Source organism: Balaenoptera borealis, assembly GCF_965194805.1.
Source record: "Balaenoptera borealis genome assembly, chromosome: 20".
Lineage (NCBI taxonomy): Eukaryota > Metazoa > Chordata > Mammalia > Artiodactyla > Balaenopteridae > Balaenoptera > Balaenoptera borealis.
Window position 1 is genome coordinate 2,373,405 of NC_138879.1, and position 21,896 is coordinate 2,395,300.

A 21,896-nucleotide genomic window follows, 5' to 3' on the forward strand; every position below is an offset into this window, starting at 1 on the left:
TGGGATAAACCAAAACGGAAGGGAACGTGAAAAAGAGGGTATATATACGTAGAAGTGAATCACTTTGCTGTACAGCAGAAATTAACACAACATTGTAAATTAACTAGATTTCAATAAAATTTTTGAAAAATTCATTCACCTTGTGCCCGTATATTAGTGTATGTGTGATTACCTGATGGCTTCTTTTCCTTGGAATTCTGGAGCTACTGGTTCAAAATAATCATCAGAGGGGAACTCAGGATCTACTTCTTTCTGAATGACCTTACTATCAGTCCTTTGGTGTTGGAAACAAGATGATGAGTTCAGGAAAAATAATGGAGAGTAACGGTGCTCATTTCCATCTAATTAATCAAGAGGCAATAAAATGTTTGTTCAGTAACATGAAAACAATGAGCAAGGAAGCCTTATTCAGAACAGTATAGAATGTCTTGGATGTTTAAGCATCATAAAGAAATTCTTTGCTTTCTAACTTCCTATTATTGAGAAGAAAGCTTGAGAGTGAAGAAAACAATGAAAATTAAAATTATTACAAAAGTTAAACAATATAATAGAACTTTTGATGAAGTATAAATCAAAGGTTTGAATAAAATGTGTTCTAAAAGGTGTTTAGAATTATGATTAAATCAAACATTGGCCGGGAAAAGCCTTAACATGGCACATAAAAATAATTTTAAATATGTTTGTGAACTTAAGAAATCACTTGACCCAACAATATGATTGAACATAATATGGAAATCTATATGGTATATGAATAAAAAGTACGTGGGGAAATTAATTTGTTCAGGATGAATATATGGTCATGCTCTAGATTTTAAAAAATGAAATAGTATTTATTATTAAGGGTTTTCAGATATTAACCAGAAGTGATAAAAAGACAGAAATACATACAAGTAAATACATAGGAACGTATACGACAAACTTAAATACAGTCAAAGTGGAAGGAACATAAAAAATAAGATATATAAGTAAGATTTTGCAAGGAAAAAGCATTCTGATTCTAGTATATGTGCAGGAATTCTAGGCTTATGTGAAATTTTTAGTTGTTTACAAGATAAAGAAAATCTAACTGGGTAATATACTTCTGTAAATATGAGCAATATATGGAAAGTTTAAAGAATAATGATGAAATCATCCTCTGTAATTTTCATTTGTTATCTCCTTAAATGATGCACAAATGGCCCTCCCATAAACAGAGGCGAGTGAGGAAAACACTGATTATTTTCCACCTTAGGTCCTGTCCAGCTGCACTTAGTTTACAATCTACCCTTCTTCTTGTAAGAGGAACAAATTCTTATTAGGAAGCAATTTCACCATACAATGGCCCTACGCTAATCAAAATCATCTTAAGAACTAATTTATTTCCACTCGTTCTGATACAAATCCTAAATATCATTCTTTGAAAACACTTTCAGGGATCCTTGAAAAGATTAACATTATTTAACACTATATAATTATAATATGCATTAAAATTATCACTACTGTATACCACTATATTACATTCAGAAGAATAATTATTTTTATATAACAGTTCCTTCAGACCATTAAAACTAAGAAGTAGAAAGAACTCATTCAGCCTGTGATGGGAAATATTTGTCATTCTTCATTTCTTAAAATATATTTATATAACCTTAACAAAAAAATCTTCAATGTGCTCAATATCTGAGGATGTCAGAGTAAAACCCATTATTACTTACAGGGTAAGATTTTGTCAAAGTATAACGCCAACACCAAGTACAAAAGAGCATCAAAAGCCAATATGGAAAAAGTTGCTATCATTATATATGAGTCCCCTGAAGTGTCAGGAAAAATTACACCATTCATATTATAATCCAGGTGGATAATCTAAGATTCAAACAGAATAATAATAAATATTTAAATTAAATAAAAATAATTCAGTGTAGCAGCAAGAATTATCATTTTATTAAGTAGCTTTTTCAAGAAGCCCTCATAATGAAGCTATTAGTGAAACTATTTCTATTTTACAGTAATCAAAGGAATATTAGAAGGAAATACCGATTTTTAAAAGTACAGTGTTTTAGTAACAGGAATTTAATTTATAATACCTTTGTTTTTTTCATAAAGTCATCACAGTATTGCAAACTATCTACTCCATGCAACAAAGAAATATAAATTTTAGAAAGAATATGAAGAATTCTTTGAAGTTTCTTATTAGGATGATAAGAGATCTATCTCTTTTTCTAGTTATTACTATAAATAAAGATTTGTATTTATAATTTTGCCATGTAATAATAGTACCATGTTCTAGGCACTGTTCTAAGTGCTTTTTATATTATCCCATTTAATCTTCATTATAATCATATAAGATAGGACTTATTATTTCTCATCTGCATTTTACATATGATGAAACTGAGGCACAGAGAAGTTGGGTAGATTAGCCAGATGAGGTCAAAATCACATAGTGAAGACTGATAAAGCTGGACTCAGAATACAGGAAGTCCAGCTCCCAAGCCTAGTTCCTCACCCTAGATACTCTACAACTTCTCAGTTTATGTTAAGATTGTTAACATTTCATGACAAAATTGAGTTTATTCTAGGAATGCAAGGGTGGATCAACATTTGAAGATCAATCAATGTAATTCAAAATAAAACAGACTGAAGCAGAAATAATGTAATTAATCTAATAACGGCAGAAAAAGCAACTGACAAAATTCAGTGTCCACTTATAATAAAGTCTCTTTACAAACTAAGAAGATAGGAGGTCTTCTTTAATCTGGTGAATTCAATGTAGGAAGACCAACACCAAAAACCATGCTTAACTGTGAAATGTTGAAATCTTTTTTCCCCCCTGCATTTCTATTCAATGTTGTATATACTAAAGGTCCCAACCTGTGCAGTAAGGCAAGAAAAATAAATAAATGGCATAAGGACAAAATAAACCATCATTATTTGTAGACATCATGACTAAAAATAAGGAAATCCCAAGATAAAACCCAGAAAAATACTAGATTTAACAAAAGAACTACGTTATACAGCAGAAACTAACACACCATTGTAAAGCAATTATACTCCAATAAAGATGTTAAAAAAAAAAAGAATATAGCAATGATAGTGGACACAATACCAATGTACAGAAATCAATTGCATCTCTCTACATTAGCAACAAACATTTAAAAGTAAGAATTTAAACATAAAAGCTATCTATAATGGCATTAGAAGTATCAAAAAACAACCTTTGGAATAAATCAAGCAAAAAAGGGCAAGGATCTATACAGAAAACTGAAACAGTTGCTAAGGAGAAATGAATGTGAAGATAAAATGTGTTCATGACCAAAAACAAGTGTCAGTTTCCCCAAAGCGATTGAAAAATTCAACTGCACCAAAATCCCAACAGCTTTGAGCACATCTACTGTGTGTATGTGTGTGTGTGTGTGTGTGTGTGTGTGTGTGTGTATATATATATATATATAACTTGTTAAGTTAATTCTAAAATTTTCATCATTTCTAAGAACCTAGAAGACACTCTCTTGAAAAAGAAAATAAGATTTTCTTTTAAAAAGAAAAGAAAGTAAAATTGTTACCACCAGATATCAAGACATATTATAAAGCAAAACAATTGAGACAATGTGGTATCAGTGCAAGGATAGACAGATGGGTCAGGACATGATTGGTTCAGTTGTGACAAAGGAAATACTGCAGTTCACGCAACTTCATCAACAATCAGGAAAATGCAAATTAACACCACAATGATATATCATTACTTATCCGCCAGAATGGCTAAAATTTCAAAGACTAACAATACCAAATGTTGGTGAAGATTTGGAGCAAATGAAACTCTGAAACACTGTTGGTGCAAAAGTAAAGAACTGCAATCACTTTGGAAAAATATTTGATAGTAACTATGAAGATTAAGAGATTCATACTCTAGCGCTAGATATACATACACTGTTCAACTCCCAAACATATACCAAACAGAATTGAATACACATATTTACTAGGTAATATGTGTGAGAATTTATTGGCAAGTTATTAATAACAGTCAGAAGCTGGAAAATATTTTTGTCCATCAAAAGAAAATAGTATATTCACACAATAGAATACTATAAAAACCATACTACAGCTACACATAAATTGTATATGTAAAAACATAATGTTGAGTGAAAAAAGCCAGATCTTCAAAAATCACTTTGTACAATATCACCTATATAAAGTTAAAAATAGGCAAAACTAAAAAATTGTATTTAGGAACACATACTTAGATGATAATGAAAAACAAGGTGGTGATTATCATAAACCTTCTACCATTTAGGAGGAAGGAGTGTTTAGAAATGCTTCTGGGGTTTTGTCCACATTCTATTTCTTGATCGAGTTCATGAGTACTTTGATTCACTTAAATTATTTATTAAACTGTAAATTTATGTCTTGAAAGTTTTTCATATTTGAGGTTTCAAAAAGAGGCTTAAACAACAATTCTTAACAAACTAGCAGAATGCTTTCATTATGTGATAAGAGAAGAAAGGTCAATATTTACATATAGGAAAAAACGCTAGAAGAAAGTACTTCAAAGTGAAAATACATCTGAGAAAGGAAAATCTGGAAGAATTATCTGAAAGAATTTTTTCTTCAAGTTTCCTTGTGAGATGACAATTTTTCTGCAATGTAATAATAACATTTTCAAATTTAGCTTTAGAGTAGAATTGTTTAGAATAAAAGCTCTTAATCTGAAAGTACTGATTATGAAGATCATGAAGTGTCTAGTTCTTTTGAAAATTCAATAATAAACCAATTAACTATGATCTCACCTGGTTAATTCCAGCAGTGAAGGCAAAGGGGCTACAAATACTGAAAATCCATTCCAAAGGTGACGGCAGTTGTCTATAAAATGCAGTGAATCCCACACCCCCCCAAAAGAGAGTGAGGACAAACACAAGCAAACTGGTGAGGATAGTTTTCTTTAACAGCACAGTCATCAGGAATGCCAAAGCTATCTGAAAGAGAGAGAAGGCATTACATAGACTGACAGTCATTGGTAGCACCTTAAAATAAGGATCTTCATATCGTAACATAAGTATTTATCACGGAGACAGCGATGAACAATATTAAGGTATAATTATGCTCAGTCCTTCTCTCAACCTCTTTGTAAAGAGAATCCTTATTTGCCCTACTCAAACGCTGGGTTTTTGTTGCCAAGGAAAGAGCGGGGAAAGCTGCAGGAAGAGCTGAGGAAAGGTTAGAAATGCAGACTTGGAAAGACAGACAGAAACTAAATTAATATGTTAACAAAGAGCGTCTACATACGCTCTGCAGAAAACACCCTGGAGGGTGGGAGAAATTAGAGGCTCTTGTTCAGAGAAGGAAGAGGGGGTTACATGGGAAGTCAGAGCAGGGTGAACAGGGCAAAGAGGTGTGAAAAACTACCACATGATGGGGAACCACTGGGAAAAAAGATGGGTCCAGCCGTTAAGAGCATCCTTATTAATCATCTAGAAAAGTCCTAGATAGTTTTACAGTCAAAATAATTTTTAGATGCATAATTTCATTAATTCAGACCTTGATGCAAAAAATAGGTCCAATTTTATTTAGGTTACATCATTTTCTCATACTCATAAAGACTTTCTCAAGCAAACACACACACACACACACATGCACACACATGCACACACATGAAAGAAGCTGCTATAGTTGCCTGCTGAGACATTAATTTTTGCTATATATAACTAAGACCTAAAGCAGAGAAAATGGTAATAAATGTATGAACTTACCAAAGATAAGCCATATAAGAAAAAGAGGGTAAATATAACCACGAAGCCCGTCATGACGATAATTTGGGTAGATATTATGATAACTGTAATGATTATAGAAGTAATGAAGATGAAACCAGCATAGATTAAACCCCAGGAGAGCCTAAATAAAGACAAATATTATTTCAGTTGTTTTAACTTTATTATGAAATATTTAAAACATACAAAAATATCTAAAGAATAATACAATGATTACCATGGTACCTGCCACCTAGATTAATAACTAGAATATTACTAATATTACAATGACTGTGCTGGTGCCATGGCTAGGTATCAGCTCTCTATTCAAGTATTATATAAATAATGTGAACATACATAAACAGTATCATCTTGTCTGTATTCTCCTGCAACTTGCCTTTATCCACAACATGTACAATATTACACACTGCAGTATAACATTTCATTGTATAAATATATCTCAGTGTTCTCCTGCCCATGGACATTTAGGTTGTTTCCAATTTTTATTTCTAATGCAATGTTGCTAAAAATATTCTTGTATTTGCCTTTTTGAGGAAAGTACACAAAATAATTTCTTTAAGGTGAAATTGCTGAAATAAAGGAGATTAGCATTTTTGTACCTTCAGCTTTATTATATATTACCAAAGCGTTCTAATTATAAAATTGGAAGGAAACTTAACAACTTCTGATCAATCAAGTAACCATGGATGTACTGGGGGCAGATGATCACTTGACCATTCTTGACGACCTCAGCCAGCAGCACCTCCACCCTCCCTAGCTGCAGAAAATTGAAATTTCATAACTGTACTAAGCCCATTCCAGTCTTGCTATTCCTATTCATGACTGCTTTATTTAAACCAATATAGCTTATGGCACACCCTTAAGTGTTCACACTGTTTTGCTTTAAATGTGCTAGTGTTCACATGTTTATGAAGTGGTTATTAGAAATAGCAGTCAATCTAAGAGGCCTACAGGGTGTTTTAGTCCAAGCTTCTCATTTTACAGATGAGTAAACTGCAGTTTGTATTCCTAGTTAATGGGCATACTCAAGGTCAACAACGTAAATCAATAACAAAGCTAAGATAGCAGCTGTAGGCTTTCGTTCAGCCCAGAGCTCTTTCTTCTACATAAAATTGCCTAATAATAATTCAACTGCTGGAAAAAACAGCAAAAGTATTAAACCAGGAACTTGCATTAATATGTTCCAATAGAACATGTTTAATTATTGCTTATTTGACTTCTTTTTAAAATTTCACGTCATTACAATGATTCAGACTGTGTTAGAACATCGGCGTTCTTGGAAAAGCACGCCGCAGTCTGCAGAATTCACTTTCTGAGTAAAGAAGGGAACTGCCATAGGTAGGAACTGAAAAACCATAGGGTAAGGGAACTACAAATGAAGGAAGTTAAAACATTACCTAGAAAAAGGAACTTATTGCAGAGAGTTGAGGGGATGTTAATAAATCTATGAAAATCTTCAGGATAAAACAATTTCAGATATCACATTTATAGAATAAATATTGACTATATTTCACATTTATGGCATTAGTAAAAAACAAAACGAAACAAAACCGGGGGTGGTGTGCTGCAAAACTTATTTCCAGTAGACACTCTGTACTTAATAAAAACGTTTCAGAATTTTTTTCCTTCTTAGTTTTAAGGACATATATTCATTTTGCTAAATTTTAGGTTACATGCATACTAAGAAGCATTTATCCTGAGAAGGAATCCACATCTAAATAACCAGTACTTTCTGATTTTAATCTAGAGTTGGCTTGTGCCTACCTGTTCTAAGGTGGCTGCAGGGATGCTGTCCCACAGGACAAGCCCTGGGCTGAAAGAGGGTCATTTTTCCACCGTTCCGCTCTCTCTTCCCTCCTAACAAACGCCAACCATTCCTTTGTATTCCCCAAGCTTCCACCGCAAAATCACTCCTCTCCTCTCTTGTTTTATTTCAAGACCCAGTTTCCTCTTTTCCTATTTTACAGTTCAGTTATATTAGAATTAAAACTCTCTCTGTTAATAAAATACACTTCATAGAAATTTTTAAATTTCCTAGACCTTAATTTTATTTCAGGGAACATGTATCTTGCAAAGGGTTGTTCAATAAATAGTCCCTCATCCATTCCAGATAGTACCACATCCATAAAGAGTATTTTCTTGATATGGGGAGTATACAAGAAATATCTCCCAGGATTCAACATTGGAAAATGCTAGGTTTCTTTTAGGGTAAAGCAAACAGATTATTTTTCTTTTTTTCTTTTCCTAGACAGTATGAATTTTGTGACTGATGGTATTGCAGAATTCTCTGCCTTGGCCTCTTAGAAGCTTAGAACTTGTATGATTTGCATATTTATCTGTTAATATTACCTATTTATTATTTTGCTAAATCTTTGTTTCTACTCATCATTTATTTTTATTATAATACAAATACATGCATAGATACATACATACATGATAAATATGTTGAAATACATGTTTTAAAATCACTTTAAATCATTTGTAAAATGGAGCAAGATATGATATAAATATATCAATATATGAAGCAAATGCTCTTATTAAGTGCTTCTTATATGCCAGCCTATGTGCTGGGCACCTTTATAGGTTATCTCAACTCCAACATATGGTATTTAGTTGCTCCAAAAAATATACCCCAAGTTACCCAATCTCGGAACAGAGGCTTGCCATTATAGGATCATACTTTCTTCAACAAGAGGAAGTGTAGAGAAATCAAGTGATAACTATGGGTAGACCAAGCAGGAGAGTTGACATTAGGGCACTGGGCACATGAAAATATGTTCCACATCACTAATTATTAGAGAAATGCAAATGAAAACTACAATGAGGTATCACCTGACACCAGTCAGAATGGCCATCACCAAACAATCTACAAACAATAAATGCTGGAGAGGGTGTGGAGACAAGGGACCCTCTTGCACTGTTGGTGGGAATGTAAATTGATACAGCCACTATGGAGAACAGTATGGAGGTTCCTTAAAAAACTAAAAATAGAGTTGCCATATGATCCCGCAATCCCACTCCTGGGCATATATCCAGAGAAAATCATAATTCAAAAAGACACATGCACCCCAATGTTCACAGTAGCACTAGTTACAGTAGCCAGGTCATGGAAGCAACCTAAATGTCCATCGACAGAGGAATGGATAAAGAAGAGGTGGTACATGTATACAATGGAATATTACTCAGCCATAAAAAAGAATGAAATAATGCCATTTGCAGCAACATGGATGGACCTAGAGATTGTCATACTGAGTGAAGTAAGTCAGAAAGAGAAAGACAAATATCATATGATATTGCTTATATGTGGAATCTAGAAAAATGGTACAAATGAACTTATTTACAAAACAGAAATAAAGTCACAGACGTAGAAAACAAACTTATGGTTACCAGGGGGAAAAGCGGGGGGAGGGGGTATAACCTGTGAGACTGGGATTGATATACACACACTACTATATATAAAATAGGTAACTCATAAGGACCTACTGTAGAGTGCAGGGAACTCTACTCAGTACTCTGTAATGACCTATATGGGAAAAGAATCTAAAAAAGAGTGGATACCCGTATCTGTATAACTGATTCACTTTGTTGCACACCTGAAACTAACACAGCACTGTAAATCAACTACACTCCAATAAAAATTTTTAAAAAAATTAGGGCTCCTGGGTTTGAGTCCCTGCACACAACATCCATTTGACAATGGGCAGCTCTTTTTCATTCTCTGTGATCTTACTGGTACCTCTATCATAGCATTGGCTTAACATCCTTATGGCACAGAAAAAGTGCCGGGCAAATTATAATCACGATCTTGCAGAGCAAAACTTAACAAAGACTAAACTGAAAAGTCGGAACAACGCCAACAGCAAAGTAGGCAATGTGTCAAGTTGAAATCATTGTGTTCTGGAACAGTAACACATTTTCACTGCTTCCGAATTTCTCTGTTTACTCATTTGCACTACTTGAGTCAGTCACTCACCAGAACGCTGAATCTTGTAGACCCATCATTTTCATCAAATCCTTATACTTTTTTCTCTCTTTTGTAACATTGAGTGATAAAAAATATATAAATGGGGAGAAGTAAAGCAAGCAGTAAAAAATGAACATCTCATTTTGAAGGTTCTCTTTAAAAATAAAGGGTAATGTCTTCATATTTATAGCAGTAACTGACATCAACTCCTCCATCACATAGTGATTCGTCGTGATCTAAAGAAGGGTTCAAATGAACAAAATTGTTACTTAAAGTATAGAAACTGGTGAAATCTGAATAAGCTATGGGGATTGTACCAATGTGCATTTCCTGGTTTTAATACTGTTTTGTGGTTATGCAAGATGTTACTTTCAGGAGACACTAGATGAACGGCACATGGGCCTCCTTGTACATTGTTGTTGAAATTTCCTGCCATTCTATAACTAGTTGAAAATTTAAGGTTAAGAAAAAAAGTAATGTGCTCCTTTGCCTAAAATTCAATTTCACCATTTGGATGCCTGCTTCATTATATAAATACATGAAAACGTGAGTAGACACCATCTTTGATCAAAACCTTGATGCCTCTGGAATAAGTTCACATTAGTTATTAGAACTCTTCTTACTTGTATAATAGCAGCATTAATGGCAGTTTGTAAAGTCACGAATCCTCTACTCCAGTATTTAGCCAGTGAACAGGAAAATTCATTATCTGCACCCCAACAATGAGCTATAAGCACAAAGAAAAAAGCAGAACCAACATTATGGGATGAAGGCAATTGGAAAATAAGAAACAAGAATCCAAGAGAGAACGATCTAGAGGAGACTTCACCACATAGATAAAAGGAGCAAATGAAGTGTCTAATGTGGCAATTTGATTCATGGAAAACATGGTATGCACAGAAAGTCTTAGAAAATAAAAAGAAGATGAAAGCAAACACTCTGCTTGAACCATCCTGGACTCCTTGCTGTGCCTCAGAACACCAAACGCACAGCAGTACTAGAACTTCTTTTGTGTTCAAAGGCTCTCCCTCCAGACAGATCCATGGCTCACTCCTTCCCTCCATCCTGATCTCTTTTCAAAAGTTAACTCCTCACAGAGGTCTTTCCTGGCCGCCACAATTTAAAAAATCTCCATTCTGGTCTAAGCCATCATCAGCCCACTAGTATGTTTCACCGCATTCTCTGCAATCCGTTCTCTGGGCTAAATCCAGAGCACTCCCTTAGGCTTGGAAACCTAATCATGTCTCTGCCCTGATTAAAGTACCTCGATGGCTCTCCATTGCCTTAGGTTTTCAAGACGGCACAGGGTCTAGCCCTCGAGTAACTTCGGCCTCCTTCTCCCATCCCATTCCTTTTTGCATGCTCTGTCCAGCTGTACAGGACTGCTGCTCTCCCATACCAACTAACAGAGGCTCTCTCCCACCCCTGGGCCCCCGCAGCTTCCTCTTCTATCTGGAATGCAATGTCCTCCACACCCCACACATGCCATTTCCTCTGGTGTTCCTGTAACCGTCACTTCTCCAGGCAGAACTTCTCTAGTCGCACAGCTTCTTAGGAAGCCCTGGTCTAAGTCCCCCAAGCACCTTTTCTTGCCCTGGTCATTAATTGTTCACTGGCTGCCTTTCCTGCTAACCTGGACGCTCAACTGAGTCGGGGGCCTATCAGTTTTGGGCACCTGTGCACCCTTTCCAACATGCACTTGGGAATTCACTATGTATCTGCTGGATGACTCAATGGTTTTTTGAAAGCCTTCCTCGAGGGGGAAGATATGATTGACTTTGGAATAAGCTCAGCAATAAAATGTGTTTTGTGTATTTTCTCTTGTGCCATCAAAAGAATCTTTGTTGCCCATCCCATCCTACTCCATGTGTTAAAAACATGAAAAATGCCACAGTGATATTTTATATGGAAAGTCACCTGTGAAAAGATCTTCCTTCAAAATCGGAATATAATATCCCTGATAAAATTTTAACTTATAAGAAAAAGTGTCATTAAAGATGACTCCCACGGTGTATGGGAAATTGTCTAGAAGTATTTTATCCATATAGTTTTGATCTGGTGCCCCGATGACTCTTCTTCCTGTGAATTGCACGGTGAAAAATAGACACAGAGGACTGTTAGAGTTTCACCAAAATAAACTGTGATATCCAACTTTGTCATCACATATTTCCATTGGAATTAACTAAAATCATTTTCCCTTTAAATTAAACTTATCCCAAAAGGCAAAAAGGGAAATTTTTTGTTGTTTTAGATTCTAGAATCAGGAGACATGCATGAGAATTAAATGTTTTCTTTTAATAATGACAGGTATTAGAGCAAGTTTTAGGTATATAGAACTATTTTGCCAAGGTAGTATGCATAAGGGAATTGGGATACAGAAACAGAGGTAACCGTAGCAGTTATTATGTGGTCAGAGGACTCCAGGTTTTAGATTTACTAAAGCAAAGGCACTTCATATGGTCTTTGCCTTATGCAGGAACCAAGGCCACAAAGTGACTCTATTTGTAACAGCCAGCAATTGTACCTGCTGGAAATCGAGGACTAAAGAGTAGCTCACCAGACTGCACCCAACCTGCCCATGAGTGAAACGCACATTCTGCTTATATCAGTTACACAGAAACCTCATTTAGAATGAAGACCTTTAAAGATGCTTACAAATTATACCATATGCAGACAGAGTATCTTTAGATTATCCATCCTTAATCTTCATAGTTCTGAAATTAGTATATAATAACCATGACCTAATTTCTTTTATTTATTTGTTTTTTCCTCAATTATAAATCTTAATCATTATATTTCCATGTTAAAACACCCACACTCCCCAATAGCCTATTCCTCTTAGGTATTATTCTGAAAATCTGAAATTACAAATCTATTGTTTTATTTAGATTCCAGTAGAAATGTAGGTCTACCTAAAGTGGACCCTCATCAAGCTGAAAGGGTTTAAAAGGCTAATTGTTATGAGAGAAAGAAAAAACTGACCAAATTTGTGTGCTATACTGATACCTAGATCATTAGCATAATGGATAACTGTGACTTCAAATTAAAAAGGTACACATTTTTTCAAAAAGATCTAAAACAAAATCAGTACTACTTTTTTGCCGTCAGCACACCTACCTTTCAAAAAGGGAGCACATGCCGTCTTATTCATTATCTGCTGGGTTATGTTGGAGATCGGTGTGTACACAACATCCATAGAAGAGCTATTAAATTTATCTACCCTTCCCAGATCCTGAGGGGGCATTTCAGGAAAATGCACATTTTCTTTTAAATATGAAAATATGCCCATATAAAATCCTAAAAGTATTGGGAACCCCCATTCCTATATAAAAAAAAAAAGAGAACACATTTAGATTGTATTCTCTGAAGGAGCTCAGTCAACACCAGAGGACAATGGAAGACAAATTCCAGTTTCACCATATAGTTGGCTTCTCTTTGCTCTCACTCTTCAGAGCGAAGGGAACCCAATGAAAGATCTATACCGAGAGAGTTGTCACATGTATCATTCTCCAATACTAGAACAAAACTTTTGCATTAAGTCATGAACTACTGCAGAAGCCAGCCTAGAGCCTAACAGGACTGCAGTCCTTACATGCATGGGCAGGTGATTCTAGGGTCTGTAAGACACAGAGTATCCCACATAGAGCTCATGATGGCAACGAGAAACATTTTTGTCAACTGTCATATCCTTGTATTGGAAGTCAAAGAGAATGAGAAGGGACAGAGTGGAAGAGACTGTCTAGTGGTCCATCAGTATTAGTCACCTCCCCCTGCTTGGCGCAACGCTGGGCCACATCCCCAGCCTCCGGTGATGAAGTGGGACCAAATGCTTGAGTCCTCGCCAGTGGAATGTGGGCAGAGATGACCTGCACTGTTGCCAGGCCCGGCTAATGGAACCCTGCACAACCTTCTCTATTCTCTCTGTCTCAGTCCTTCTGCTTCCGGATCTGACTGGCCGCACAGGATCCAGTGAATGTCTCCAAGGTCTAGGGCGATGGCAGACTCGCGTGACGAAGGAGCCTGGGTCTCTGAGTGACTGTGGGAGAAGATTCCTCAACCTACCCAACCCACGTCACTTTCACTGCCACCCTTATTTAGACTGTGAAAAGAGTGAAAAATAAACCTTTGCTGTGTTTAGCATTGAAATTTGGGGCTTTAAGGCACACTGGCAATCAGTGGTGTTACTTGGTCATAATTCTTGGAAATAATCCCTGTGTAGAAAATTCATGGCCTTGAAAATAGGTCCACTCAATTTACAATTAATTCCTCTATTTCTGCTAGACACTATTTTTTAATATTTCTTGACTCTAAATTTATTATCCATGACAGCAGCTTTAATAGTTGCTATAACTTACCATACAATGAGATTTTCAGTTATTCTCCTTTTGAAAACAATATGAGTAATAGTTGGTCTTTCTAATTCTACATTATTTTTCAGAGACTGCTGTGAGTCTCTCAGGTTGACAAGTATAACTAGAGACAAATTCAAAGTCAATAGATGCAGTCTGCACAGATACAGAGAATAAACTGGTGGTTTCCAGTGGGGAGAGGGAAAGCGGGAGGGACAATATAGCGGTAGGAGAAAAAAAGGGTTATTATAGGATTATACGAAATCATGTGTGGGAAACTTTTGAAAATTGTAAAGCATTACAGAATTTAAAGAGTCTTTCATTCAATAAAAAAAATGTACATCCTTACAGCTCCTTAAAAAACATAAAATAAAATAGATGCAGTCTGTTACTTAAAATATAGAATAAGAGAATCATGAGGCAATGAAATAAAAGCATAATGCTAACTGTGGAAAGAGGTAAATGGTCAAACATACCAATAAGCTCTGTCTTTTCATCCTCCATTTCTTAAGAAGATTCTTGCACAGAAGTGCTTGAGTTTGCTGGTACACACTCTTCTGTTTCATATGCATTTAGCCTGTTCATTAAACAAAGAGAGAGTAAACATGGTGGAGTATCAACTAGAAAAATAAGTGTAATAAGAAAAACCTTGATCATATTTTGGGGGAAAATATTTCCTACCTTTAAGAGCTGCAAAAAAAAAAAGGATTTAAAATATTATTTCAATAATCATGACTGTAAAATTTGACATCAAATATGCTCACTGTAAACTATTTGGGAGAAGAGTAATGATAGGGAAGTAGAGTGAACTATTATCACAATTTTACAACAATTACAATTAGAATGGAAAAGATACTTTGATTCAGAACCTGTAAGATACTTCCCATTTTTGACATTTTATACCAGAAATTCAACTATATAAACAGAGCAGTTGAATTGTATCTCATCTGAATAATAATAATCTTGCATTCTTTACATTTGAATAGATATCCCAGAGCTAATCAAATTAACATAAAAATTCTGATTATTTAAACTCATCTAAATAATTAATTATGTCCATTAGAAACAATCCCAAGGAAGTACTTTCTTTTGGTATTTACCTTCCAGATTGAATTGAACAACTTTCATCAAAAGAGTTAGGCCATCAGATAACGATCCAGACTCAAAGGACTTGAAACTTGATTCTGATACACAGGAAGAATAAAACAATTTATGTCAATTTTCTGAACTCAGAAGTCCCTGAATAACTGAGGAAACAAACTACAAAGTAAGGAAAGAAAGAAAGAGAGAGAGAGAGAGAGAGAGAGAGAGAAAGAAAGAGAGAAAGAAAGAAAGAGAGAGAAAGAGAGAAAGAAAGAAAGAAGGAAACAAAGGAAGATCACACAGGAAAGTAATTTTGCCCAAATGTTTGCAAATGAACAGAGAAAATTTTTTTCAGTTTTTATAATCTCAAAATTAAATTCTTTTAGATTTGCATATCAAAATATTCAGACAATTCTCCCTCAGCTAGTACAGAAGCAAATTTTACTATCTTCCTATATTCTACTGTTGTATCTACACAATAAAAGTTGGTTAGGAAAAATCAGAAACATTTTGTCTTCAGGTCTTCAATACAAAACACATAAGTATTTGGAAACATCTGAAAAATAGATTGATTTTAGCAGTGTTCACCCCTATGTTTGGCATATAGCACAACAAAACAGAGCTTTACTTACTGTCAGGATAATGAGAAAAAAAGCACGCTGGAAACACTGTCAAAGCACACGTCTTTTTGTCTAAGGCAACAATTAAAATTTCTTTATTGCCACTTCTTCATATATTCTTTAAATGAATGCTTACTCCCAGCAGTTCTTACCCAGGCTGGTTTCTGAGAAGGGGTGTAGCCAGAGCAATCTGCACATGATGAACTTGTTTTGTTTTCTGTCTTTTCTTCCCTAAGCCAATTATTCTGCAGGGAAATGACTGTTCCGGGGTTGGTTAGGAATAAAACAAACCCTGTGTTTGTTCCCTTGGCCTTTCAACCCCAGGGATAAGGGGGGGAAATAGTAAACAAGGAAAATGGAATTAGCTCTTCAGACATGATGAGACTAAGAGGGGGTAAAGGGCAATAAATGAGTAACTAACCAAACAAAGTAGTTAAATTTGTATGAGAAATCTTAAGCTGTTTTTGTTTTTTTTTCCCACTACTAATGCCTAAACACAACTGCCACTGACATCTCTGACTAACTTAGGCACACCCTAGAATGCACTGGAGCTGAGTTTTTTGTTTTGTTTTGTGTTTTTGTTTTTGTTTTTGCCTAAAAAAGTGAAGCAATCCATAGCTTGCCTTGGAGAAACGCCTACGTCGGACAAGTGAAGAATTACGAACAAGTGCCCTTCTCCGGCTCCGTTCATCGTGGATGTAAGATTTCATAAGGCATCTGAACAAAATAAAAGTAAGCAGATCGCTAAGGACTTAAAAAAAGAATAAGAAAAGATTCAGGTCAATTTTTATACGTGAAGACTAGGAAAAAAATGAAATGTATTTCAATTCCCATTGCACCGTCTATCTCTGTAAAGAGTTACAAACTTCTTGACCTGCCAAAGTAAATCGCAAAACAAGAAACCAAAGTCCATGAATTGGGAAATCTCAAATATTTGACATGGCTCCCAGTCCACAGATGTTAATAATCATAAAGCTGAGAGATGTTCTGGAGAAAAGAGGTATAATTTTAAAACAAACGTTTAAAGTCATGGTATTTTGTAGAGACATTTCTCTCCTTGGTAATTAGTTCTGTTTTTAAAAATAGTTAACAGTGAAATAGTACATGTCTTTTACATTAAAAATTGGCAAAAACAAAGTAAAAAGATGTTCTAAATGCCTCTTGGAAGGGGGGTGGGGTGGACAGTCATAAACACTGATAAAATTTTATATCAATAAAAGGTCAATGGCCCAAACAAAGATTCTAAGTTTCTTTTAAATCACCTGAAATATAGTTCAGGTTTTTATTCATTTTGTTGTTACACTTGTTTTAGACCCTATAGACTCTATTTTAGGAATCATTTTCACTTTGCCTTTCTTATAATTGCATTAAGATTCACAACTACAAAATCAATAATTAGTTAAATATATTTTACTAGTTTCACTTCTTGTCATTGTTTCTTGTGTATTCTTTCTATTCCTCTTTCTTGACTCCTTTACTCTGATTTATTTTTATTTTGGGGACTATTTTCCTTACTTAAACCCAGGGATTTCCCCACAAATATGACCGAATATGATGAGGAAATGCCCGCCCTCCAGCTAGAAGCACATTGGAATACTGAGTAAAATACATCTAACACAGATGTTCAGATGTATAACCAACTTTAAAAAGGAAGAAGAAAAAAGAAAGGAAAAAAAGGAAGAATCAATGGAAGAAACAGAGAGAAATGAAGGCACATTGCCAGAGGCTGAAACTGAAAAGAGAAATTAAAGCCAGAACTATGAGTGCTACGTCAGAAATACAATAGTCCAAAGAGGTATTTCAATACCCCGTGACCAGGACTCGGTCCTTGACAGGTTGTAAAGCTGGGCTTCATATCTCTGCATGAATCCAGAAGCTTCACAGGACCGTTCAGTGCTAGAAAGAGAAACTAGAAAAACCTCACCCACTACCCAAAGGAAAAGTAAGGATATGTATTCTTTGCCCAATCTCTGGGTTAAAAAAAACAAGTTTCCTCCATAGAAAATGAGAATCCTGAGTATACGTCACACATGTCAGGTATGGAAAAGAAATCTGAATTTACTGTCCCTGCACAGCAATGTGTCTGAGAACAATATCATAGCAGTTGAATTCTGGCTCTGCCATAGCTGTGTGACCTTGCATAATCTATTTAACAATGCCCCCTCAGGTTTTCTCATCCATAAAAATGGAGATAACACTGTGTGTGTGTGCGTGCGTGTGTGTGTGTGTGTACAGTATGTACGTGTGTGTGTATATATACAGTTAATTATATAGTTAATTATATATATAGTTAATAATGTATATAGTTAGTAATATAGTTAATAATATATATAGTTAATATTACATATAATTCATATTACATACATATATATAGTTTTGGGGGGATTAAACTCATTAGTATAAGTAAAGTTTATAGAACAAGGCCTGATCCAACAATTCAACTCCTGGGTATACGTCTGAAGAAAACAAAAACACTAATTCAAAAAGATACATGCACCCCAGTGTTCGTAGCAGCATTATTTACAATAGCCAAGACATGGAAGCAATCTAAGTGTCCATCAACAGATAAATGGTTATAGAAGATGTGGTATATATATTCAATGGAATATTACTCAGCCATAAAAATGAACGAAATTTTGCCATCTGCAACAACATGGATGGACCTGAAGGATATTATGCTTTGTGAAATAAGTCAAACAGAGAAAGACAAATACTGTATGTTATCACTTGTATGTAGAATCTAAAAAGTAAAACAAATTAAAAAAAAAGAAGAATGCCTGGAAAATCATAAAATCTCAAAAATGTTACTTGTTGTTGCTGATATTCTTTCTCTTCCTCCTCCTCCTATTATCCTGGAGCCCCACAGAGAAGACACGAATAATTCTATAGAAATATGTCCAGAATTCAGGGCACAAAGCAAGAGAGGTAAAAGTAAATATTCCTCCTGGAAGCTAAACTCACCATCAAAAGTCCACCATGAAAGAGAATCAGCAGACCAAAAAAAAAAAAAAAAAAAAAGGGACTATTAGCAATCTCAAGTACTGAAGATAATAAAAATTATGATAGAGATTATAAAATATATAACTAAAAGGTTAAAGAAGTAATATAGGTTAGTTAAAATAGGAGACAATAAAAAGGAAGACTAATAGGAAAATAACCCATTATAATTTAAAGACACAGTGATTAATAACAGTTAAGATGAAAAACTTATGGATAAGTTTTATAGCAGATTAGAAACATCTAAACAGAAAATTAATAAACCAGAAATACCTCTGAAGAAATCATATGAAATTTAGTGCAAAGACAGGACGAGATGGAAAAATATTGAAGAGAGATTAAAAGACATGAAAGACAGAATGAGGGTGTCCAGCACATCTAATAGGCATTTTATAATAAGGAAAATAAAGGGAATAAATAAGAGGAATTGTTCAAAGATAAAATGTATGAGATTTTTGAGGAATTGAAGACATGAGTCCTCAGATTAGAAAATCAATGTATCCTGTGCAGAGTTAAAAACAAACAAAAATCCAACAACTGTGTTGCAGTAAGCTTTCAAAACATGGGATAGAAAGAACGAGAAGGGGAAATATTAAAAAATAATAAAATATAAAAAGACAGATTATCAACCCAGGATCAACAGCCAAAAGATGTCATAAAACAATGGAATAATACCCTCAAAGAGCTGAGAGAAAATGAACCATTAACCTCAAATTCTATACCCAGCTAAATGTGCATGAAATAAAGATATCTTTATAGCTCATTTATCCTGTGCAGCAGGCTGAAAGAATACTAAAGGAGATACTGTAGTTTAAAATAAAATCATAGTTTTTTAAAAGTAAATTAAACTCAGACAGAAAAAGCTGAGTGTCAGAGGCTTTGACAGATAAGTTGCCAAAACTAGGTATTCATTTACTGTAAACAATTTTGTGGAAGAGGAAGCAGAACTTCCCGTCATCCTACACATTTCTTCTGTCTCTGCTGATGGAATCTTAGAGATTTCTATGATCTTGTAGAGCTTTAATTGCTAGTTGAGAACACAGATGGACTTGGCATGGGAATGGATAATATTAGGGTTTTCACATGTGTATTATGCCACTGTTTTCCTCAGAGTTTGTTGTAAGGAGCTCAAAGTTATCTGGATTACTGTCTTCATCTATTTGTCAGTAGAAATCTCCAATTTCACCTAAAAAGCAGCCCTTGTGAGCTCTTGTGGGAGAGCAGGCGTTTGACAGAGAATATTCTTGAATGGGGTGGGGGGATGGTGGTAGAATCAGGAGCACAGGTGTGGATTTTGGCCTTATAGAGAAGAATGTTATTCATTCACACTAACGGGAATGAAATTCACATTAATGGGAAGAAAGTCAGAGTCCAATGAAACCTGGCTGGTTGCTGAGGTTGTGAAAGCTTATGAAGACATTCTCTTTTAATTCCTTCAATTTCACAGTCAAGTGGAAAGCAATGTCTTCTCCTGAGAGTGAAAGAAAAGAATGAGGTGTTCAAGTGTGAGAAGCAATATACTTGACTGTCATTTAATTAGTTATCCAATCCAGTGAAAGAGTGAATACATTAGGGGGACATAGTGGAGTTGGCAGACAGAAAACCATGGCTCCACTTGAAGCCAGTGTTCATTCATGTAAAGTGAGACTTTCCATTCATTTTGTTCATGTGTGTCTTCTACCAGTGTTGATCTCCCTAATACAGGTATAATGAAAGTTGGGGTCTTCCCAGGCAATTACGATGAAGGGTGAGAGGGTCAAGCATTGAACGTACACATGATGGAGGGGCTCCTGGCTGAGGACCCCTAAGTGGAGATGGTAGATACCTCTTCTTTCTTGCCAACTTGATTTGGTCCACTGGCTCGTAGATTACGCTTTCAAGTCCATGTTAGAGTACGTTATCACTGTGTCTGGAAAGATGGTGAACTTTGGGTGGCTTAGCTGTCCAAGGTTATATGCAAGCTTTAATGAGGTGAAACAAAATATGTGGTCATGATTCACCTTCTAAATAATGAAACTTCCAAGTAAACTAGAACTTAGCAGTTTAGCAGCATATCAGAGCTAGCCACAAGTTTCCCGGAATTTTAGCTGCAGCAGGAATTTTAGCCGTCTATTTCTTCTCCTTTTGCATGTTTTTCTCTTACAAGCTTCTATATTTTGCTTATCTGCTTTATGAAGAACATATACAGACATCCATCTGTGGCCAGAATGACCAGGCTTAGATATCAGGATTATACCAGCATTGCCCTAGGACAAAATGTCAGCACCAGGGGTTTGTAGATGTCTCTATAGAGCTGCCCCAGCTGCCAGCACGTCAGTGCTCACTCAGACCTCTGGGACAGAGCGCGAACGAGCTCGATTGGGTTTGGCACTGCTCTGGCTCCAATCTGTTGTTATCCTTAGTTTGGAGGCACATGATGTAGGTGCAGCTGTTAGAGGCCCACCCCGTGAGTCTGCCAAAAAGAGATAAAGCTGTCCCCAGAAAAGGGGAAATTGTTGTGAGCTTGGCAAGCACTTCCAAATGTGACTCATACCGAATTCTAAATAGTAGTACTTTTTAAGAATTTCCCTGTTTCTGGAGTTAACTGTGTTACTTTTTTAGAGCACCTTGCTGATTATTCTACTAAGGTTCAATCTTTCTATAGTTGAATTCTCCTCACCTGGGCAATAATTTTTTCCATTAATGGCCCATATCACAGAGGTCTAGATTGCCCAGCACGATGGTCAGTTGTTGTGGACACTCTTGGCAACTGATTAGGTCAATGTTACTTTTCTTTTTTCTTTCTCTTTTTTTTGCAGCGTTCGTAATGTACTACGTGGTCATCACCGTGGTGGTGTTATCTGGTGAGATACTTTTTTTCTCTGCTACAGGGATAAGCCCTGCCAAGCCAATGATGTAGCACAGATAGACCGCAGACAGACCAGTCTCCCGAGGCGCAGAAGAGAAACCTAGTACTTCCATTACAATTCTTTATAGGTTGAAGTTTACAGTCTGGTTTATACTGAATGCATTTCAGGTAAGTTCTTCCCTAATGACATATGGAAAAGCAGAATAATCAGATGGATAAGCTGCTTCCAGATCCAACTTCTAGGGCTGGCCTGCGGACTGAAATGTCATTGATGGAAGTTAGACACTAATGACCTTT

The 21,896-nt window shown here is 35.5% G+C and overlaps 1 protein-coding gene across 6 annotated transcripts in view; it reads right to left on the reverse strand.

Annotated features, from left to right (window-relative positions):
- The window catches only part of ABCA6 (ATP binding cassette subfamily A member 6), a 73,637-nt gene extending 51,824 nt beyond the window's left edge, over positions 1–21,813 (reverse strand). For 3 of the 6 annotated variants that reach the window (XM_082370405.1, XM_082370403.1, XM_082370406.1), the window contains exons 1-11: positions 15,767–21,813; positions 15,152–15,235; positions 14,528–14,628; positions 12,820–13,024; positions 11,620–11,781; positions 10,326–10,429; positions 9,712–9,938; positions 5,721–5,862; positions 4,761–4,946; positions 1,695–1,842; positions 173–341 (exon numbers count right to left, since the gene is read on the reverse strand). In XM_082370405.1, coding sequence (XP_082226531.1) covers positions 173–341; positions 1,695–1,842; positions 4,761–4,946; positions 5,721–5,862; positions 9,712–9,938; positions 10,326–10,429; positions 11,620–11,781; positions 12,820–13,024; positions 14,528–14,623 — 1,439 coding nt within the window. In that variant the 5' untranslated portion in view covers positions 14,624–14,628; positions 15,152–15,235; positions 15,767–21,813. The remainder of the gene's footprint in view (positions 1–172; positions 342–1,694; positions 1,843–4,760; positions 4,947–5,720; positions 5,863–9,711; positions 9,939–10,325; positions 10,430–11,619; positions 11,782–12,819; positions 13,025–14,527; positions 14,629–15,151; positions 15,236–15,766) is intronic. The other 3 variants (XM_082370404.1, XM_082370407.1, XM_082370408.1) reach the window with 3 other exon arrangements.
- Positions 21,814–21,896: the final 83 nt, after the last annotated feature.